This window comes from Mobula hypostoma, chromosome 11 (assembly GCF_963921235.1).
Source record: "Mobula hypostoma chromosome 11, sMobHyp1.1, whole genome shotgun sequence".
Lineage (NCBI taxonomy): Eukaryota > Metazoa > Chordata > Chondrichthyes > Myliobatiformes > Myliobatidae > Mobula > Mobula hypostoma.
This window is the reverse complement of record NC_086107.1, coordinates 82,672,087-82,686,892: the sequence shown is the minus strand read 5'-3', so window position 1 is coordinate 82,686,892 and position 14,806 is coordinate 82,672,087. Positions and strand designations below refer to the sequence as shown.

Sequence of the window (14,806 nt, the reverse complement as noted above, 5' to 3'; positions counted from 1 at the left end):
GAATAGGTTGAGTGAACTCAGCCTTTTCTCCTTGGAGCGATGGAGGTTGAGAGGTGATCTGATAGAGGTGTATAAGATGATGAGAGGCATTGATCGTGTGGATAATCAGAGGCTTTTTCCCAGGGCGGAAATGGTTGCCACAAGAGGACACAAGTTTAAGGTGCTGGGGAGTAAGTACAGAGGAGATGTCAGGGGTAGGTTTTTTTACTCAGAGGGTGGTGAGTGTGTGAAATGAGCTGCTGGCAACGGTGGTGGAGGCGGACACGATAGGGTCTTTTAAGAGACTTTTGGATAGGTACATGGAGCTTAGAAAAGTAGAGGGCTATAGGTAAGCCTAGTAATTTCTAAGGTAGGGACATGTTTGTCACAACTTTGTGGGCCGAAGGGCCTGTATTGTGCTGTAGGTTTTCTATGTTTCTATGCTTCTAGGTTTCTGTGTTTCTTTCTTGAGAAGAGCAGGCTCTGTCAGTAACCTGACTGTCTTTTTTATAGGGCAGGGCACCTCTACAACCCACTTCTCCAATCTTATCTCATTAATTGGAACACTTGACTCCACATAGTTTTTATAGAAGGCATGGCTCCAAAGGTTCGCATACTTCTTTGAACCAAGACTGTGATAGTTTAAATGGTGTACTCAGTAATTGTGCAAGAAGTACAATTATTTGTGTGTTATTAGTTTAGGCTGATTTTGTTTGTCTAGTAGTGACAGATGAAGATCAGATCATATCTTATGAGTAATGTCGAAACCAGGTAATTACAAAATATGTGTGTGTGTAGTGTTGATGGGTTCACTGTTCATTCAGGGATCAGATGGCAAAGGGAAAGAAGCTGAGTCGCTGAGTGTGTGCCTTCAGGCTTCTGTACCTCCTTCCTGATGGTAGTAATGAGAACAAGGCATGACGTAGGTGATGGGTGTCTTTAATGATGGATGCCACCTTTTGGTGTATCGCCTCTTGAATATATCCTGGATACTATGGAGGATAGTGCCCATGATGGAGCTGATTAAGTTTACAACTCTCTGGAACTGATTTTGATCCTTTGCAGTAGCAGCCCCCACCATACCAGATGGTGATGCAGCCAGTTAGAATGCTCTCCATGGTATATCTGTAGAAATTTGTAAGTGTCTTTGGTGACATACCAAATCTCCTTAACTTCTAATGAAATATAGCTGCTGTTGTGTCCTTTTTTTTTGTAGCTGCATTGATACGTTGGGTCCAAGATAGCTCCTCGGCAATATTGACACCCAGGAACTTGAAGTTGCTCACTCTTTCCACTTCTGATCCCTCTGAGGACTGGTGTGTGTTCCCTCCTCTTACCCTTTCTGAAGTCCACCATCAGTTCTTTAGCCTTACTGACATTGCATGAAAGGTTGTTGCTGAGACACTACTCAATTAACTGCAAAATCTTGTTGCTGTACTCCCTCTCATCATCTGAAATTCTGCCAACAATAGCTGTATCATTAGCAAATTTTTAGATAGGAGGGAGATTGAAAATTCGATGAGTGGTGCTACAACAACAACCTCTTACTCAATGTCCACAAGACCAAGGAGCTGATTATTAATTTCAGGAGGAGGAAACCAGAGATTCATGTCTTCATTGGAGGATCAGAGGTGGAGAAGGTCTGCAACTTCAAATTCCTCAGTGTTATTATTTCTGAGGACCTGTCCTGGGCCCAGTATGCTAGTGCAATTATGAAGAAAGCACTACAGCACCTCTATTTTCTTAGTTGGCAAAGATTCGACATGACATTGAAAACTTTGACAGACTTCTATAGATGTGTAATCAAGTCAAGTCATCACTTTTTATTGTCATTTCGACCATAACTGCTGGTACAGTACACATTAAAAATGAGACAACTTTTTTCAGAACCATGGTGCTACATGAAACAATACAAAAACTACACTGAACTACGTAAAACAACACAAAAACTACACTAGACTACAGACCTACCCAGGACTGCATAAAGTGCACAAAACAGTGCAGGCATTACAATAAATAATGAACAAGACAATAAGCACAGTAGAGGGCAGTAGGTTGGCGTCAGTCCAGGCTCTGGATATTGAGGAGTCTGATGACTTGGCGGAAGAAACTTACATAGTCGGATCGTGAGAGCCTGAATGCTTCGTTGCCTTTTGCCAGATGGCAGGAGGGAGAAGAGTTTGTATGAGGGGTGCGTGGGGTCCTTCATAATGCTGTTTGCTTTGTGGATGCAGCGTGTGGTGTAAATGTCTGTAATAGCGAGAAGAATGGAGAGTGTATTGATTGTTTGCATCACAGCCTGGTATAGAAATACCAATGCCCTTGATGGAAAATCTTACAAAAAGTGGTGGATACAACCAAGTCCATCACGGGTTAAGCCATCCCCACCATTGAGCAGATCTACACGCAGTGATGGTACAGGAAAGTAGCACCCATCATCAGGGACCCTCACCACCCAGGACATGCTCTCTTGTCACTACTGTGATCAGGAAGAAGATACAGAAGTCTTTGGACTCGCACCACTAGCTTCAGGAACAGTTATTACCCCTCAACCATCAGGTTCTTGAACCAGACTTCACTTGCTCCATCAATGAAATGTTCTCAATCTCTTCACTCACTTTCCAGGACTCGTCATCTCATGTTCTCAATATTTATTGTTTATTTATTATTAACATTTTTCCTCTTTTGTATTTGCACAGCTTGTCTTTTGCATATTGGTTGTTTACCCTATTGGGTGCAGTCTTTCATTTATTATATTATAGTTATTATTATATTATGGATTTATTGATTATGCCCACAATAAAAATGAGTCTCAAGGTTGTATATGGTGACATGTGTATTTTGATAATAAATTTACTTTGAACTTTGAATTACCATCATATTTGTAATATACAGTGAATTCTGGTTAATTGGGCCTCCTCTGTAATCTGTATAGTGTCCATAAAGTTGATGCCGCTTTGTCCCACTTCAATACCTGCCTCTGAGTTTGTCTTCTGAGAAAGTACAGATGCAAAAAATTTATTTAAGATCTCTCCCATCCCTTTTGGTTCCACAAATGGATTACCATTCTGATCTTCCAGGGGACCAATTTTGTCCCTTGCATATCTGTAGAATCAGGACTGACGAAGGGTCTTGGCCCGAAACGTCGACTGTACTTCTTCCTATAGATGCTGCCTGGCCTGCTGCGTTCCACCAGCATGTTGTGTGTGTTGCTTGAATTTCCAGCATCTGCAGATTTCCTCGTGTTTACGTTTTTAAATAGTCCTGAAGACTTGTGCTCCAGAACTTGCCACGCCACTAGCCAAGCTATTCCAGTACAGCTACAACACCGGCATCTATCCGGCAATGTGGAAAATTGTCCAGGTATGTCCTGTACACAAGAAACAGGATAAGTCCCACCCAGCCAATTACTGCCCTACCAGCCTACTCTCAATAATCAGCAAAGTAATGGAAGGCGTCATCAACAGTGCTATCATGCAGCACCTACTCGGAAATAACTGCTTATGGATGCCCAATTTGGGTTCCGTCAAGGCCACTCAGCTCCTGACCTCATCACCTCCTTGATCCAAACATGGACCAAAGAGCTAAATACCAGAGGCGAGAGTGATGGCCCTCGACATCAAGACAGCATTTGACCGAGTATGGCATCAAGGTGCCCTAACTAAAATGGAGTTGATGGGAATTAGGGGGAAAATGCTCCTCTGGTCGGAATTATACCTGATGCAAACAAAGATAGTTGTGGTGATTGGAGGTCAATCATCTAATCCTTTGGACATCACTGCAGGAGTTCCTCAGGGAAGTGTCCTAGGACCAACCATTTTCAACTGCTTCATCAATGACCTTCTGCCATAAGGTCAGAAGTGGGGATGCTTGCAGATGACTGTACGATGTTCTACACCATTCAGGACTCCACAGATAGGACCTGGACAATACTCCAGGCTTGGGCTGAAAAGAGACAAGTAACATTCGAGCCAGGCAATGACCATCTCCAACAAGATAGGCTCTAACCATTGTCCCTTGACATTCAGTGGCATCACCATCACTGAATCCCCTACTATCAACATCCTGGGGGTTACCATTGACTGGAAACTGAACAGGTCTATACATACAAACATCATGGCTACCAGAGCAGGTCAAAGGCTAGGAATTCTATGGCATGCAACTCACCTCCTGACTCCGCAAAGTCTGTCCACTATCTACAAGGCTCAGGTCAGAAGTGCCACTTGCCTGGATGAGTGCACCTCCATCAACACTCAAGAAGCCTGATATCATCCAGTACAAGCTAGTCCACTTGATTGGTACCCCTTCCACGAGCATCCAATCCTTCCACCATTGAAAAACAGTTGCAGCAGTGTGTACTATCTACAAGATGCACTGCAACAACATACCAAAGTTTCTAAGGCAGTACCTTCCAGACTCACGGCCACTACTATCTAGAAGGATGAGAATAGCAGATACCTGGGAACACCACCACTTGGAAATACCCCTCCAAGTCACCCACCATCCCGACTTGGAAACATATTGCCATTCCTTCATTGTTGCTGGGTCAAAATCATGGAATTCCCTCCCTAACAACACTGTGGGTATACCGACACCTCAGACTGCAGCGGTTCAGGATGGGCAGCTCATCACTACTTTCTCAAGGGCAATTTAGAATCTCAAACCGCTGACCAGACCCATCTTTTTGCATATTTACTTTGAAACTAGTGGCATTGTGATCGCTAGGTATAAAGTGTTCCCTTACACAAACTTCTGTCACCTGCCCTGTCTCATTGCCTAGTATCACACACTTGCTCATTGAGACTTCTACGTACTGAAACTTTCCTAAATACATTTGACAAACTCTATCCCATCTAGTCATTTTACAGTATGGAAGTCCCAGTCAATATGTGGAAAGTTAAAATAGCCTACTATAACGACCTTCTGTTTCTTGCAGCTCTTTGTGATCTCTACAAATTTCTTCTTCTAATTCCCATGGACTGTTCGGTGGCCTGTCATATTGTGCTATTAAGGTGTGGCTCTCATGTAATGTCTCTGAATGAGCCCTCTCTAAATATTGCTGTGATCCTGTAAATCACCTTGATCAGTAGTATAAGGAAAGGATTTTAACTATCTACCCTACACATGTTTTATCCCTTAGCTTCATTTGCTTCAGGAGAAACAAACCCAGCCTATGCAGCCTCTTCCCCACAACTGAAGTCCTCCAATCCAGATGTGTAAGAAACAAACTGTGTTCATGAGGATAAAGCATACATTTCCAAATGCATAGACTCACTTCTGCCTGTTATCAGCCTGAGGATCTTCCCAGGTCATTGTGCGCCCCACGTTGTTTCAACTTAAGTTTCCCTGTTGTTTGTGTCTTTATTCCCAACTAAGATAGATATTGTATATATTGTCTTTCTTTTTAAATCTTTTTATTGAATAAGTATACAAAAAGGTAAGCCATATAAGCACTAATACACTGTTAGAATATAATAAAATTACAGGAGATATTAATACAAAAAAAATGATACAAACAATGTAATTTAAACATACCATACTAAGGTAACATAATAGTATACTAATTTTTATGTATATATATCAATAGAGAAAAAGGGAAAAAAAAAACCCCAAAAAAACCCACCGTGCAACTAACTAAAAGCAAAGCAAAGCAATGAGCTAACTTGGAACCAAGCAGAGTTAAAAAAAACTTAAAATCACGTCCTCAATCCCGACCTCCATTAAAAACAGTAAAAAAAACAAGAAGGGTATATAAATATGGAGCAAAAAAAAGGAGAAAAAAAAATTACAATTAAATGAAAATATTGAATAAAAGATCTCCAGGTCTGTTCAAATTTAAGGGAGGAATCATAAAGATTGCTTCTAATTTTCTCCAAATTCAAGCATAATATCGTCTGAGAAAACCAAAAAAAAGGAGTTGGAGCATTAAGCTCTTTCCAATGTTGTAAGATACATCTTTTCGCAATTAAAGTAAGAAATGCAATCATTCTACGGGCTGAAAGAGAAAGATTACTGGAAATTTTAGGTAGTCCAAAGATAGCAGTAATAGGGTGAGGAGAGATATCTATATTCAATACCTTGGAGATAATATTAAAAATGTCTCTCCAAAAAGTTTCCAGAGTAGGACAAGACCAAAACATATGAGTTAAAGAGGCTATCTGCCCTGGACATCTATCACAAAAAGGATTAATATGAGAATAAAGGCGAGCTAATTTATCTTTGGACATATGTGCTCTATGAACAACTTTAAATTGAATTAGGGAATGTTTAGCACAAAAAGAGGAAGTATTGACTAATTGTAAAATCTGCCCCCAGTCATCCACGGAAATGATAGACCCCAATTCCTGTTCCCAATCTACCCTAATCTTATCAAATGGAGCTTTCCTAAGTTTCATAATAATATTATAAATCATAGCCGATGCACCTTTCTGACATGGATTAAGGTTAATCATAGTATCTAAAATGTATGTAGGAGGAAGCATAGGAAAAGAAGAAAGTATAGTACTTAGGAAATTTCTAACTTGTAGATATCTAAAAAAATGTATTCTTGATAAATTATATTTATTAGATAATTGTTCAAAAGACATAAGGGAACCATCTAAACATAAATTCAAAAACCGTGAAATACCCTTAGTCTTCCAAATTTAAAAAGCACAATCCATAAAAGAGGGAGGAAAAAATATATTACCTAAAATAGGAATCGCTAGCCCAAATTGGTTAAGATCAAAAAATTTTGAATTTCTGAATTGAAACCAAATACGTAGGGTATATTTAACTATCGGGTTAGATACCTGTTTGAGGCGTTTCAAATCAAAAGGAAGAGAGGAACCTAAAATAGAGCCAAGTGTATAACCCTGAACAGATTGTAATTCCAATGCTACCCATTTAGGAATAGATAGTATATCCTGGTCAAGTAACCAAAATTTCATATGTCGAATATTAATTGCCCAATAATAGAATCTAAAGTTAGGTAATGCTAAACCTCCATCTCTCTTAGCTTTCTGTAAATGTATTTTACCCAGCCTCGGGTTTTTATTTTGCCAAATAAATGAAGAAATTTTTGAGTCAACTTTATCAAAAAAAGATTTTGGGACAAAGATTGGTAATGCCTGAAATATATATAGAAATTTTGGCAAAAAAAACATCTTAACTGCATTAATACGACCAATCAAAGTTAAATATAAAGGAAACCATTTAGATGAAAGTTGAATAATATGGTCAATTAAGGGTAAAAAGTTAATCTTAAATAAATCTTTGTATTTACAAGTAATTTTAATCCCAAGATATGAAAAATAATTATTAATCAATTTAAATGGAAAGTTATGATATAAGGGAAGTTGTTTATTAATCGGGAAAAGTTCACTCTTACTAAGATTTAATTTATAACCTGAAAAGAGACTAAATTGTGCTAATAACTCTAAAACAGCAGGGATGGATTTTTGAGGATTAGAAATATATAAAAGTAAGTCATCAGCATAGAGTGATATTTTATGGGACTTTAAGCCCCCGAGTTATCCCAGTAATATTTGGAGATCCTCGAATGGCAATTGCAAGAGGTCTAATGCAATATCAAATAATAAAGGACTAAGAGGACAACCTTGTCGAGTACCTCGAAAAAGAGGGAAAAAAGGTGAACTTAGAGAGTTGGTACAGACCGAGGCCACAGGAGAATGATATAACAGTTTGATCCAGGATATAAATTTTGAGCTAAAATTAAACATTTCAAGCACCTTAAATAAGTAAGGCCATTCTACTCTATCAAAAGCTTTCTCAGCATCTAAAGAGATAACACATTCAGGAACATTTTGTGAGGGGGTATAAACAATATTTAACAGTGTGCGAATATTATAAAAAGAGTAACGACCTTTAATAAAACCCATTTGGTCTTCCGAAATAATAAAAGGAAGTACTTTTTCTAATCTGTTTGCTAATAACTTAGAAAACACTTTAGAATCAACATTTAATAGAGATATTGGTCTATAAGATGCACATTGAGCAGGATCTTTATCCTTCTTTAATATTAGAGAAATTGACGCTCTATTGAAAGATTTGGGAAGTTTACCAAGTTTTAATGAAGCCTCAAAAACCCTACAGAACCAAGGGATTAATGAAGGTGCAAAACATTTATAAAATTCTACGGTAAACCCATCAGGGCCAGGAGCTTTCCCCAAATTCATAGAGAAAATAACATTCTTAATCTCATCAGTGGTAATGGGAGTATCTAGCATAGAAGACATATCTTGTGAAATCTCAGGGAAATCTAGGTTATCTAAAAAATCATTCATATATTTAGAGTCTCGAGGAGACTCTGATTGATATAAGGAAGAATAAGAATTACAGAAGGTTTGATTAATCCCCACATGATCAAGTATCAGTCGGTCATTTTGGTTATAAATCTGATTAATTTGAGATTTAGCATAATTAGACTTCAATTGATTAGCCAGCAGTTTGCCAATTTTATCACTGTGTACATAAAATTCACTTCTTGTTTTCTTTAATTGGTTTACAATCGAGGACAAAAGTAATAAACTGTGTTCCATTTGAAGTTCAGTTCTTTGTTTATATAACTCCTCAGAGGGAGCTGTAACATATTTCTTATCAATTTCCTTAATCTTGTCCACAATTACCAACTCCTCCTGCTTCAGCTTCTTCCTCACAGCAGCAGAATACGAGATAATCTGACCACGAATATAAGCTTTAAAAGTATCCCAAAGAATGTTCACAGAAATATCTATAGTTGATTGTAAAAAAAAGATCAATCTGTTCATTCATAAAGTTAACAAAGTCCGAGTCCTGAAGCAACAGCGAATTAAAACACCATTGTCTATTATTTTGTGTATTGGCCTGAATTTTAATAGAAAGCTTAAGTGGAGCATGATCCGAAATGGTTATAGAGTCATAATCACATTTAATCACTGAAGAAATAAGACGAGAGTCAATAAAGAAATAATCAATTCTTGAATAGGAATGGTGAACATGTGGAAAAAAAAGAAAAATCTTTTTCCTGAGGATGCAAAAAACGCCAAATGTCCGTCGACCCAGAATCAGAGAGGAATGAATTAATCAAAGTTGCAGATTTATTAGGTAAGGTCCGTAGAGGAGCCGAACGGTCCAAAGCTGGAGATAAACAGGTATTAAGATCTCCGCCCCAGATCAAGGAAAACTCATTCAAATTCGGGAACTGATTAAATAATGATTTATAAAATTCTGGACAGTCCATATTAGGAGCATAAACATTAACCAAAACTACCTTTTTATTAAATAGTAAACCACTAACCAGTAGAAATCTACCATTCGGATCAGAAATAATATCATGGTGTATAAAAGTAACTGAGGAGTCTGTAAAAATAGAGACGCCTCGAATCTTGGCATTGGAGTTCGAATGAAACTGTTGTTCCTTCCAGAATTTAAAAAAACGTAGTCTGTCCCCCCTCCGCACATGGGTCTCTTGTAAAAATAAAATTTGTGCTTTAAGTCTCCGGAACACTTTAAAAACTTTTTTCCTTTTAATAGGATGATTAAGACCATTAGTATTCCAGGAGACAAAATTAATAATAGACTCAATAAACCCTAAAGTCAACTCGCAACAAGGAGGATTGACGATAGGCTCGACCCATGAACCGGAAAGGGAACAGAACAAATAAGAGATACCGGGAAGGAGAACGCAACCAATACTTCAATAGTGTACATAGCCCAAGAGGAAAGAAACTAAAACGTGAAGCCCCTCCCACCACCCACCACCCCATGAGCCCAAGGCTAAATCTAACACAGACCAGCCAGAAAGAAGCAAGCACTAAAACTACCCCCATGACTTCCGGTATACGCTCCCTAAAAAAGTGTAAATATAAAAAAGATCAGCTAATTATAAAACAGTAAAAAAAAATAAAAAAAGGTAAATCAATTAAAACAAACACTTAATATAACAGAGAAAAAGCCAGAAACTATATAAAAAAAACCGCAACAAACCCCAGACCCTATGAGTAAACAAAAAAAGAAATGAGATTATTAACATAAACTAGTTATGAAAACCTACAAAAAGAAGTAGATTTAAAAACTACAAAATTTAAGGCCTCAAAGGAAATACGTAGAATGACGGTGAGGGAATAACCACCCAGAATCCCCTGGGAAAAAGAAAGGAATGGCGCAGATAAAAAGAAAGTTTAGCAACCATATTAATTAATCAAAAATAAACTTTTCTGCCCATATAAGGCAAAAAAAAATTAAAACTGACAAATTCACAACCTCCGATCAAACGGAGATAGTTAAAAATTATGATTAAGATGTTGAAGGTGAAAATTGATCCAGATAACTCTGGGCATCCGATGGAGATTCAAAAAAACGGAGGGCTCCATCCGACGTACGAGTCCTTAGACGTGCAGGGTAAAGCAGCGCTGGTTTTAAATCCATCTTGTAGAGTTCCGACATCACAGATCTGTAACGAACCCGTTGATCCCGAATTGGTTTACTGAAATCCTCCATGAATCGGAACTTAAGATCCAAAAAATCAATGTAACCTTTAGATCGAACGAAACGAAACAGTTTCTCCTTGTCTTGAAAGTAATGAAAACGTAATATAATATGTCGAGGTTTATCTGACTTAGACGAGTATGATGGAACTCTGTGAACACGATCCAATAACGGTGGTTGGTCAGGAAATACAGTAGGAAATGCATCTTTTAAAAGTTGAGAAAAATACTTCATAGGGTTATCAGATTCAACAGCTTCACGCACCCCAATCATTCGAAGATTCTGCAGTCGCATTCTGGATTCTAAGTCAGAGTTTTTAAAGCTCAGAAAGTCAAGATTCTTCTTCATTACATTAATTGTTTCTTCGATTTTCTCCATCTTGAGCTCACTTTGTTGCGTAGATTTTTGAAGATCAGATATAGCCGACTGATGTCCCGTAATAGATGTTTGTATCTTATCGATTGAATCGGCAATTTTCTGGAAATTAATTGAAATTTCCGCACGAATCAGCTCCGTAACAGAGGTTGAAATTTCCCTTTGAATGAGCTCCGATATAGCTTTCAAAGTCACCGGTGGTTCAGTCGGAGGAAAATCGGTACCTTTCGGTCTAACCGGAGGTTTGCCGTCCTTCCTGTTTTTTCCATTCTTAGACATAGCAGACCTTAAACGCATCCGATTATCAAAGAGCCCAATTTATTTCAAAATATTGTAAAAGTCGATACCTTAATGGTTAATTAAAATATAGCTGATCATAAGAAGAAAAACTCAGAGGTAATGGAGCGAGTCAAGAACACGACTTCACTCCATGAGCTCTACCGGAAGTCCCCGATATTGTATATATTGGGTACAGCCAAGGCTACTTGCAGTAAGTGAGGGAGAAACAAATAGGGATTGGCAAAGGTACTTGGAGGAAATGCTTATGGATTGTAGATCCCAGTTTAGTTATGATTATGGTTAAAACAATGTGACAAAGCAGCAGTTAAGGCTCTCTCCATGGCTAGTGAGTTTCTGCCGGATGTTCATGCTTCCTCTCATATTCTAAGGTCGTGCTGATAGGTTAGTTGGTGACTGTAAATAGATAATAAAGAAGAATCAAAAGAATCGATGGGTGTGTGAGAGATTTTAAGTTGCAGAGCTACTGGGTATTTAAGAAGGGGGTGAATTGGATTAGATTGCACTGCTACGATCTAGCATGAATCAGATGGGTGGAATAGCCCCCTGGGTTATAAGATGTAAGTAAAGATTGTCACTTGATCATATTGTTGACATTTTGCATTTGTGGACATGGGGAAAGTTTATGGTTTCTTGAGAAAACATTTGCTTCAAATCAGGCCAATATAGGATATGTTGGAGGAAAAATAAATGCTTATGATAGTTTCCCCTTCATGTTTTAAAGGTTGTTGCATAACGTGAGAACATGGCTGAAGCTCACCAGGCTGTTGCATTTCAATTCACTGTCACTTCAGAGGGCATCGACCTCCAACTCAGTTATAATGCATTGAAAGAAATCTACCTCTCAGGTATCAGGGCCTGGAAGAAGAAATGTAACAGAATCAAGGTGAGGACATTCCATTCAAATCAGATATTTCCAGAGAGTTGTGCATTTTTAGAATTAATTCTAAAATGGTTACTGTTGATCAAAATATAATTATGCCTTGACTGATGATCAATGTACTGAAGAAGTTCCTATGCCAATCAAAAACAAACAACCAAAAGAGTTTTTGGCCCATTCCACGTCCATCCATACCCAACCCCACCAACCATCCCTTCACTAACTACAAATAGTTTCACAGCAAGAAAGAACACAACTCATTCTAAGAAACCATAACTTGGTAGCCAGTGAAAAGCGGAGTTCTCTGTCTCTTGGTGTGATGAAAGCAGAGAAGAGGAAATGTACATAGAAAATTATTTTAAACTGACTACAAAACTTCCTGATGTATTGGATTGTAAGAAGCTGTATGTTTGTAATTGTCAATTTACATATATTATTTGAAACTCAATGTTTGACAACTATTTGAGTTTGCTAGAAGATTTTAGATTGTGCTTTTGTTTTCCACTGCAAAATGTGACACTGCCTGACAAATAGTTCTTTCCTGTATTAAATGTTTCTTTTCTAGTCATTGTGTTTCCTTTTCCTCTTTGCAGAACAATTTTATGACTGGAGTTTATCCAGCTAGCCCATCCAGCTGGCTTTTTGTAGTGCTGACAGTAGTAGGTACAATGTATACAAGAATTGATCCCTCGATGGGGATGATAGCTAAGCTTCGAGAACACCTCCCTTTAAGGTGAGCGATTATCAATAACTGGCGAGTCAGTGGTAACTCGTAGAGTTAACAGAGAGGAATTAGTATTACCTGAATTTTAAATGTTAATATTCATTCAGTTTTAAGTGAAATATTTGGTTATGAACATTAAAAGATTTTTTTTAAGTTTTGGAAATACAGTCCTTCCTTCCTTCCCAACAAGTCTGCACCACCCAATTACATGCACGTGAGTAATTAACCCATTAACCAGTATGTCCTTAGGATGTGGGAGGAAACCAGAATATCCGGAGGAAACACATGCGGTCACAGGGAAAACATACAAACTCCTTAAAGACAGCAGTGGGAATTGAACCTAGATCACAGGCGCTGTAAAGCATTACACTAACCACTACACTACTACGCCACCTCAGTAAACGAGCAATACAAAAAATCTATACATTAAAAAAATTCTCATTCTGTTTATCTGTTTGTCGGTTTGTCTGTCTGTGCCCTCGAATTAGCCCAAACGGTGCATTAAAGCAGCACTTTTTTTTTGACTAAATGGATTTAAAATGCTCTAACTTACACAATGCATGCAAAGGTCAGGGTTATTGTCATAGTCATAGTCATACTTTATTGATCCCGGGGGAAATTTTATATTCGTATAAAATTGTTCACTCGTCAACAGACCCCGCTTTCCACACCCAATCCCAGCTTTCATGGAAACTGCGATGCGACATCACGACGCATGCATACGGCCAACCTCACAATGCTCACAGCAGCGACACCAACTGCAGCAAAAGGGTAGGGGAGCTCTATTTCCAGCGGTCACATTCTGCTAATCACCATCAGCATGTGCAGGATTGGGACAGGTCATCAAGTAGGACGACAAAGTCGAACTATAACTTCTGAATGGGTGGTCCCCTATAATGCCCAACTATTGAGGCTGTTGAGTTGTCATCTATATGTAGAAATATGTGCATCTGTCAAGTCCATCAAATACGTGATCAAGTATACCATGAAGGGGAGTGATCGGGCAATTTTTGGAGTGAATAGAGAAGACAAAATCACACAGTATTTGACAGGCAGATATATCGGACTCTCTGAAGCTGTTGGATCGATACTTGGATTTCCAATTCACAAGGGGGAACCAGCCATTATTCGCCTTCAAGTGCACTTTCCCCAACAGCATCAAGTATTCTTTCGAGATAATTCTGTTCTGCAACTGATTAATGACATGGCAAGAACCACTTTATTGGAATTCATGGATCTTTGCATTCGCGATCCATTTGCAAGTACCCTGTACTATGTGGATATTCCCAGATTCTACACTTGGGCTAATAAGAGATGGGAAAGAAGGAGAATGGGGAAAAGAGTGGAGGAGTACTCTGGGATTTTTGAAGCAGATGTTCTGGGTGGAGTGTATACCGTTTCTCCACAAAGTGGTGACCTCTACTATTTGAGACTTCTTCATCACACAAAGGGGCCAGCATCTTTCAAATCATTGAAAACACATGATGGAGATAACCTTCCATCATTCAAAGATGTCTGCAGAGAGAGAAGATTGTTGCAAGCAGACGATCATTGGCAGCAAACTATGGAAGAAGCAGAGAGAACAAGAATGCCCAGAGCAATGAGAGATTTGTTTGTCGTCTTGCTCACAAACACTGAAATCAACAATCTACAGCAATTATGGAACTGGTTCAAGAATGCCAATGTCTGAAGATTTCTTACAAATGGAGAGGAGAACTATCAATGATCCTAATATCATGATCGATGAGAGGCGTCATGGACAAGGGTGTTCTGTATTTCCAAGAGAAACTTGAGAACTTGAAGAATATAAACTTGCCGACACCAAGAAACAGTACAATTACTCAAAGTGCTGGCGATCTGGAATTATTGCGTGAACTGCAATACAACGGAGACAAACAGCAGGAATTTGTTTCATAGAAGGAGCCCCTATTGAATAATGAGCAAAGAGAAGTATATGAATATGTGTGACTGCTTGGAAAGGAAACTCTCTTCAATGAAAATCATTGATGCACCAGGAGGAACAGGCAAGACATTTATCATCAACTTGATCCTCGCTAAAGTTAGGGGAGATGAAGGTGTTGCTA

At 38.5% G+C, this 14,806-nt stretch overlaps 1 protein-coding gene across 6 annotated transcripts in view; it reads left to right on the top strand.

Moving 5' to 3' along the window:
* The window catches only part of LOC134353879 (carnitine O-palmitoyltransferase 1, liver isoform-like), a 141,240-nt gene that overhangs the window by 39,272 nt on the left and 87,162 nt on the right, over positions 1 to 14,806 (top strand). For all 6 annotated transcript variants that reach the window (XM_063062382.1, XM_063062383.1, XM_063062386.1 and 3 more), the window contains 2 exons: positions 11,843 to 12,004; positions 12,592 to 12,731. In XM_063062382.1, the coding sequence (XP_062918452.1) occupies positions 11,864 to 12,004; positions 12,592 to 12,731 (281 nt within the window). In that variant the 5' untranslated portion in view covers positions 11,843 to 11,863. The remainder of the gene's footprint in view (positions 1 to 11,842; positions 12,005 to 12,591; positions 12,732 to 14,806) is intronic.